The sequence below is a fragment of the Leptopilina boulardi genome, unplaced genomic scaffold (assembly GCF_019393585.1).
Source record: "Leptopilina boulardi isolate dan_hultmark-lab unplaced genomic scaffold, ZJU_Lbou_2.1 LbouV2_110, whole genome shotgun sequence".
Taxonomy (NCBI): Eukaryota; Metazoa; Arthropoda; class Insecta; order Hymenoptera; family Figitidae; genus Leptopilina; species Leptopilina boulardi.
In genome coordinates, this window is record NW_026137653.1 from 118,773 (window position 1) to 127,462 (window position 8,690).

The following is an 8,690-nucleotide window of genomic DNA, read 5'->3' on the forward strand; positions in this document are numbered from 1 at the left end:
TATTTATTTACGTTCTTTTTTAAAACACCGGCTTTAATGTTTCTCAACCCTGATCAGTGATCATATGTGAGTTTTAAGAACACCTACTAAATCTTACCTTTCATAAAATGGCAGAATGAAGCTGATTTGCAAAATGTGATCAAATATCTACTTAAATATTATGATTTATCGCGTGTGTAGTGTTCAAAAAGTGTGTTTTCCATTAATGAATGTTGATTGATTACATTTACAAAGGTATGTTTTTTCTAATAACGATTTATCATCATTCTAACGCTGATTTATTGCCGCACATAGCCCTTGATTTTTGGATGTTTGAAAACATATAGTTGACAATGTTTTGACTTTTTTATTGGCCTGTCAGATAAACTGTCAAAAAAAGTGATATTGTAAACATTTTTCAATGATATTAAAGAAAACTTAGATTTCTGAATATTTTTATAAAAAATCGTACTTGCACTTTTAAACTATATTTAAAAAGTTAATTAACCCTTCTATAAATTATAGTAAAAAGCCGATTTTATTGTTCGCATTTTAAAATTTTTGTTGTGAAATTAAAAAAAAAATGATTTTATTTTGAAATTAAAGTGATTTTATATTTTTGTGATTTCATGAAGCAAAGAAGGTCAGAAAGGAGAGAAACTTGACGTTTCTCGCTCCATTTTGGAGTAGCCATTATGTCATTCTAGTCTTAAAAAAATTAAAGAATCCTTGCAAGCGTTGTTACATTCAGAATTCGGACAATTTAATTGAGACAACTGAGATTTATTAAATTATTCATGTGTACAATAAATATTTTCAAGTACTACTTAGTCGAAAGTAAAGTGAAAAATAACCTTGTATTTTTTTTTCCTTTTGTTTACTTATTTTCTTATTCTTTTAATTGTACAAACATTCAATGCCTTTAATGAAATCTGAATAATTTATATTTGATTGTATAAACTATTAAACATTGACTAAAGAAAAACAATGACAATTGATGCTTGTTTTCATTGATTTTTAATTAAAAATATATTATTATTAATTTTAATTTTTTAGGTTTTTGTCAATTATGATAAATAATAATTAATCTTAAAATTTATTTAGGGTGAATGATTAACCAACAAAATAATGGCACCTCGTCGATTAGAAGAAATTCCTGTCAAACGTATTGCAGCGTTTGGTTGCCGTTTATCATCGCGTTTACCAAGAGGTGAAATATTGACTGATATTACTGAAAATAAATGGAGAATTGGAGATCCAATTGGTTGTGGAGGTTTCGGTGACATTTATCTGGGTATTGGAGAATATTTCGTTTACTTATTTTATTTAAAATAAAATCTTTTAAATTACTGTATAAATATTTATATTTTTTAAATTATATATTTTTCAGCTTCTGATGATATTACAAAGCCAGTAGAACACAATTCAAAATATGTTGTTAAAATAGAACCACACAATAATGGACCATTATTTGTCGAAATGAATTTCTATATAAGAGCAGCTCGAAAACCAATGAGTAAGTTTATAAAAATAATAATTTATTATTTATATTGAATTAATTATTTAATAAGCGTCCATTATTTTTCAGTTCAAAGTTGGTGTAAATCTTACGGAAGAAGACGCATAGGAGTTCCGACTTACGAAGGTTCAGGTTCACACATATATCAGAATCAAAGATATAGATTTCTGGTGATACCACGTTATGGTATTGATGTAGGAAAATTATTTGTTTCTTATGGGAGAAAATTATCAACAAAACTGGTCAATGGTCTTGCAGTGCAAATGGTATTTATCATACATTTTTTTATAAAGAAATTCTTATTAAATATAATTTTTTTTTTTTAATTGTAATTATAGTTGGATGCACTCGAGTATATACACAGTCAGGGATATGCACACGCGGACGTTAAGGGTTCAAATATTTTGCTCACAACTAATGGACTGGGATCGGAAGTAGAAAAAGCACAAGCATTTTTAGTTGATTATGGATTAGCTTATCGTTTTCGTTCGGGAAATGGTGTTCATAAACCATTTGTTCATGATGAGAGACGAGCTCATGAAGGAACTTTAGAATTTACATCTAGAGATGCTCATCACGGAAGTATGTATTTTTTATTTTACAACACGCTTTTTTTATTAAATTTAATTTTGTAAATTATTTTTGAAAATTAGCTCACTCGAGACGAGGCGATTTAGAAACATTGGGATACAATTTATTGCAATGGCTGTGTGGAAAATTACCTTGGGAAAAAGAAAATGAATTGCATTTGTCAACTGTTAATCCAGAAGAAATTCAAGCACAAAAAGAAAAAATGCTTTCAGATGTTTCCTTATCTATACAGAAATGTTTTTCGGGGAAAAGAAAAGCACCAGGTGAATAATAATAACAATATTTAATTAAAATATAATCAAAGGGACAGGTGTTTTTGATTGTAATTTATATTTACTTCCTTTTCAGAAAATCTTATAGAGTATTTCACATATATTTCTCGTTTGGGATTTGAAACTAAACCAAATTATACATATTTGCGTAATCTTTTTTGTCAAGGATCAATGTTTGAGGAAAATATTTTAACATTAGTAAACAAAGGTATTACTAATGAGAATTTTTCCCGCTGTAAATTTGACAGTCTCCCTTATCTTAGGGAGAGAAAACCTTGTAGACCCGTAAATGGAGAGGTTTGTTGTTGTTTTTTTTTTAAATATTATATTGTTTAGAAAAAGATTCTTTACATATTTTATATCATATTAGATTTTAATGTAAAGAATTTCACGGTTTATGATTTTAGTTTCACGTTCAGATGTTATTTAATATTGCGGAATTGTTAAAATGTAAACTGAAACTATTATCAATTAAAAACCGGTTCTAAAGTTTATTTTAATTTAATTTTTTTTTTTTAAATTATATTAAAAATGAAGATATTTTAACATATTTATTTTTAGATTCGGATAACAAGAAATACTCAGCCGATAGTTCCGAAGAAAGTAATTGAATTTAGTTGGGAGGAAGTTCTTTCTCGACATCCTGACAAGCTAGCCAAAATTAGTGTTTTTCCCCCACCTTTTTCTCTTACGCCACCCCCATCGCCTCCACCCATCACTCCAACTTCGTCTTTGCCAACCTATGCAATGCTAAACGTATTGCAGAGAATGAAAGAAAAACAATCCGGAATTATTAGACATAAAACGTCATCAAAATCATCAGAGTAAGTAAAATATGTTACTTTTTTTATAAATAATTAATTCATGCCTCCTTTTTTTTTATAAATAATTAATTTATATTTTTTTCAGCAATGAACTAAAACCAAAATGGATGACACCAGCCATGGAAGAAATTGCTCAACTGATAAAAAGAAATTTGGAATTGGCATCTCAAGCAAAAGTTTCTAATTTAAATAATTCTAGAAGACTCACAAGATCTGAATCTGCAAAATTAAGACGTAATTTTATTTTTAGAAATAATTTTCTATTTTTAGATTTTTTTATAATATTTTATTAATTTAAACATTTTATTTAATTTTAATAATCAATTCACAGGACTCGAGAATAAATCGACGGAAAAAATAAATTCAAGAAAAAGAAAGGCGTCTTCTTAAATCTGCTTCGTGTTCCACTATTTCAAGATTTTCTGATAAAGAAAGGAATTTTCTATGGAGTATTATACTTTATTAGTAAAAATTTAGCTCTAGGATAGATGAATTTGATGTTCCTCAAAACAAAGGATAAGAATTTTTCTCCTTTGCAAAATAAGCGAAGCCTGAGACACAAGCATCTCGCCAATTTTAAAAAGACTGCTTCGTAATCGACGTTTTTCATAAAATAAATATATTTGCGCTTAAAGGCAAATGACGAAATAGCTTTTCTTTTTCATCACATTATTTATAGAAACAAGTAATTTTCTATTTCTTCTGTTTAAAAAAAAAAAAATATTACAAGAAATAATTTTTTATGATTAAAAGTGCATACAGTGAAAATTTGAGTGATTTAAAACAAGTGAATAATAAATTAAATATAAAAATTATATTTTCTTCTTTTATGAACAAAAAAAAAAAAAAAAAAAATGAAAATTATTGCTTACAATTTCACAGGCTTCTTTTTGTAATCATTTCACAATCAGATAATCTCCGTTAAACAAACATTACAAATTTGATTAAAAAGGAAAAGGCATTTCAGGAATTTGTTTTCACGAGACTTATCATAACTATGATAATATTTCTTTTCCTCTGCTTTGTAGAAATAGGTCATTTTTAATTAACTGACTTTAATTATGGTATATTTTGAAATTCATCAAGCAAATTTTGTTTATTTTGATTAATTTATATTTAATTAATGTGAATCTCGAAAAGAGATTAGTAATTTTTTTTTTTTTCAATGAATTTAAAGGACCAATATCAGTAATAAACTTTTTCTTTAGTCTGCTTTAACATTTTTTTTTTTTTTGTGAAGGTAATAATAATGCCTAATTTTGTGAAACTAAAATAAATATATCAGACATTTTAATTACATATATTATCTAAATATCATCGATAAATTGTAAATAATATTATAAAGTGAGTTAACTCATTTTTATTATAAGTCGTCAATACAGAGAAGAAATTCATTTTTTCATTTCGCTTCTTTTTTATATTAGTAGAATATAATCATTTATATTTTATATAACAATTTTTAATAACGAGTGCAATTCTCCAATTTCTTATAAATAATTCCAGTAGATTTTTAAGAATAATCGAGCGAATTAATTAATGAATTTCAGCTTTGGTGAGACAAATTTTGTGATAATTTAATTATTAAAAAATTGTATTATTTTTTACGCGTACCTGCGCCTGGTAAGACTAAAAATGATGTTGTGCAACGTACAAACGCATAATTATCCATTTATTAACATTAGCGTACAGTGTCAATCAAGAACAAATTATTAATCATTACGTTTCAATCGATAACTTAATTTTCGTAATGACATTCTTTTGTATAGTATTGTTTATTGTAGATATAAGTATTCGACGGTAGGGAATATAAATAAAATAAAATATACTGGAAAATTGTGTTTTTATTTATTTAACTTTATTGAAATAAATTTATTTATTAATATAAAAATGATTTATTGAATATTAAATACAGAATTGATTTTTTATTAATTTATTATTATTATTATTGTTTTATGCTAGACGGATTTTATTATTTTATTTACTAATTGTTAAATAAATATAACATTATTACAATATAAGAAAAGATTTTAAATTATTATTAAATTCAAATATTTAAGAAAATGGCGCGCTTTTTTTAAATAACCGTTGTGTGTCACGTGACTGAAACATTTCTTTATTCCACTAGTTCCCGCCATTGTTCATTGTTTTTGCGGTTATTAGACGCACGCCTGTAAATAAATAATTGCAATAAATGAAAAAGTTTAAATAAGTGATAATAGTGTTAACAATAAAAGAATAGAAAATTAATAAATTAGCAGCGATTTGTGTAAAGTGAAATATGTTGTTAAAAAGACAGGTTACCAACGTTGGGAACAACGTTCCCTCTTCAGTTTCCAGACAGACACAGTCGAAGTTGGTCGAAGTCAGTCGTGTAGGTCAGTGGGATGTTCCAACAACTTTTCCCTTTAAAAAAATTTCAATGTTCGTGATTTATTGACAAACAAATTAATAACACGATGAGTGTTGTGTGCCTTTCATCCCTTATAATGTGTCAAGAGGAATAATTTTCAAGGAACAAATTTCGCTATTATTTTCTCACAAATGGAAGCAGGTCCTGAAGCTGCGACCAGTTCTGTGGATTCTGATGGATCTTTTACTTGGGAAGATTTCTTTGGTAAGTACATAATCAACATTATTTACAACTTATTTCGATTTTCATATTTTAAGGTTATGTTTACACGATCAATTTTTACATTTTTTTTTAGTATTATTCTTCCACTTATATACTTATTAGTTATTAAAAAAATAATTTTCAATCGTTAAAAAAAAAGTTTACATTGCCTTTGACGATTGAATTAAAACTTTCCAATTCAAATAGTAATGAAGTTGAATGAAAACTTTGAAAAAAATAAACTTATTGATTTGAATATTGATTTAATGAATTTAAAGTATATCTGCCAAAGAGGGTTTGATATGATTTATTAACAGTGAAACATATTTTTTAACAGTTAAAGAATAATATTAATCGTCTGGACATGATATCTTATCACTTGTGTCAGTCATAAAATATCTAGATTTAAGGTTACAATTCTCCAACAAAATCGATCCGTGATATTCTAAAAAAATTCTTATGATAGGCTTTATATTTTTTCCTTGATAGGAAAAAAAGTGACAAAGAAGTTTATTATTTAATTTGTAAACATTTTTTTCTCATATATGAAAAAAAGGGGACAGGCAAATATTTATTTTATTGATATGTTTAGGTTCAGTATCTTTAAAAGTTGTTTTAATATAATCTTAATGGAAAAATTATTTAATTTGAAATATTTCGAAAGTTACTTTCGTCTTGTCCTGTGGATGTTGAATTTTTTTTAAAAATCTTAAAGACAAGTGAATTGTTTTTGATTTTAATCAATTAGGAAAATGCTGTTATTGTCTTTGATGTATGTAACTAAATTTGTTGTTGTTTCGTTTACTAATGTGATCATATTTCATGAAGAGAAAACACTAGATCTCAAGATTCATTTTGTGGTTCAAACAGGAACAAACATCAATGTGAAAGTGACATTTGATCTTTTGTCTAGTTTCCCTTTATCTCAATATTATCCTCATAATCACTTCCCACACCCCAACAATTAATATTTTTGAAAAAATTGTATATACCTTTGGGAAATCTTATTGGCAATATTAGTAGATAAATTAACATTCTTCCACTTGTTTCAAAGGTTATCGTTTGAAAAAAAAAAAAATTTCAATTATTTATATAGAAAATCTTTATTGTAAATAATTATTATTCTGATAAATGGGGAAAATTTTAATTTCTTATACTTTCTATATAAAATTATTTTTGAATTACAACAAAGAATTAGAGCTATACCGGATGAGAATACTTATATTTTCTTTTATTCTTGTTCTCTGTTCATTAGATTCTTAGCTAAATAGATCTTAATCTTAAATTTAAGAAATTTTATTTAAGAAATTTTTCTCTTAAAAGTTTAATATAGAAAAAAATGTGAATATATTTTTTATTTTAAAATTATAATGAACATTTATAATTTAATTGTTGCATTAAAAAGAGGATATAAAATCGTAATAAAAAATAGCTTTTTAGGTGAATAAACATTTCTTTTTTTTTTTTTATTTTTATTTTAAACAAGTCTTGAGTATTAAGAGATCATTTGACATATATGCCCACACATTTGTATTGGATTACCGTGTCAATAAAATCGTATATATAAAATTTGAACAAATAGAGAGAGGTGAACAACTCGTTTATCCTGTACATCACATGAAAATACATATCAGAATTGAACGAGGGGACTGACAACAACTCCCCGGCCCACTTTAAAACACCAGATTCGTTTTATCGCGGGACACATATATAACGAGTTCAACTGGCTACTCCCGTAAAATATAAAATTATATCTATATACTTCACAATTCCTCTTGAGAATTATTTACATACGAAAAGAAAGTTGTGGAGAAAAAAAAATAGTTAATTATTTAATGGATAGTTCATCTTAAACCAATTTGGTTTTTTTTTTATTTTATTTCATTCATTACACAGAAAAAACCTGAATTCAAATTGAGTATAGATTCTATACTCAATTTGATTCGCAACAAAAATGAAACTGGTTGTCTCATTTCGAGTTCTAAGGTAAAAGTATCAAAATGAAACAGGCAAGTTTCATTTTGAGAAAAAGAAAAATGGAAAAATATTGTGAAATAACGAATAATTTTGCACAAAAACATGAAATATAATAATTACAAAGAAGTAAATAACACGCTAGACTTAATATATTTGATTAAAAATTGCTTGTAATCGCGTAATAAAATAATAAAGGAAATATGTTTTTAGGTTAGAAAAATGAAAACATGTGTTTTGACAACAGGAACGGTACTGCCAACTTAAATAATAGCGGTAAATTTAAAAACTTATGAAATTAATTATTATCTACATAAATAATAATAAATAATTTTTATTTAAAAACTTCTAAATATTCGTACTGGTCAAAATAATCTTTCTGGTGTTGTTGAAATATTAGAAACAATAATTGAAATACAAAATTACTCTGCTTATGATGCCAACTTAGAAATCTGAAATTCCAGCCAATATCATTTTGAATAACATGAAGTTTGTCCCATACTCATTTCGATACCCAAAAGAAAATGAGTTGCAACAAAAATGAGTCCAAGTTTTTTCTGTGTACCTATAGTTATTAGTTTCTAATTAATCAATTTTCCCTTCAATTTTAATAATGTCTTCAATCAATATAAATTGATGAAGTTAATTTTTTTTCAGTTTTAATTACTTCATTAATTTTCGAATGTCAGAATTAATTTCCCTTTTTTTAAATAGAGAACAAAGAAATCTTCGATAAAAATTATTTATCAATCTATTGAAAATCTTGAAAAAAAATAATATAAAAAAAAAAAAAAAAATGCAGTACATGGTAGTGGGCGAACTATAATCGCCAACAGCGTTGCACGAAAACGTGCAGAACTTTAATTCTTATTTCAAGTATCATGCAGCATTGAACTTGATTTCCCGTCGACGTATATGTA

At 26.0% G+C, this 8,690-nt stretch overlaps 2 protein-coding genes across 2 annotated transcripts in view; both read left to right on the top strand.

The window, feature by feature from the left end:
- Positions 1-67: 67 nt before the first annotated feature.
- Positions 68-5,018, top strand: LOC127277046 (serine/threonine-protein kinase VRK1-like). The gene is made up of 10 exons (XM_051297864.1): positions 68-234; positions 1,084-1,273; positions 1,370-1,495; positions 1,568-1,764; positions 1,837-2,080; positions 2,152-2,352; positions 2,438-2,658; positions 2,923-3,185; positions 3,271-3,419; positions 3,517-5,018. The coding sequence occupies exons 2-10, from the start codon at positions 1,108-1,110 to the stop codon at positions 3,573-3,575; spliced, it is 1,626 nt and encodes a 541-aa protein (XP_051153821.1). The 5' UTR covers positions 68-234; positions 1,084-1,107; the 3' UTR covers positions 3,576-5,018.
- Positions 5,019-5,511: 493 nt separating this feature from the next.
- LOC127277673 (uncharacterized) overlaps positions 5,512-8,690 on the top strand; it is a 49,715-nt gene continuing 46,536 nt past the window's right edge. The window contains exon 1 of the mRNA XM_051298973.1: positions 5,512-5,799. Within this exon, the coding sequence (XP_051154930.1) occupies positions 5,727-5,799 (73 nt within the window). The 5' untranslated portion in view covers positions 5,512-5,726. The remainder of the gene's footprint in view (positions 5,800-8,690) is intronic.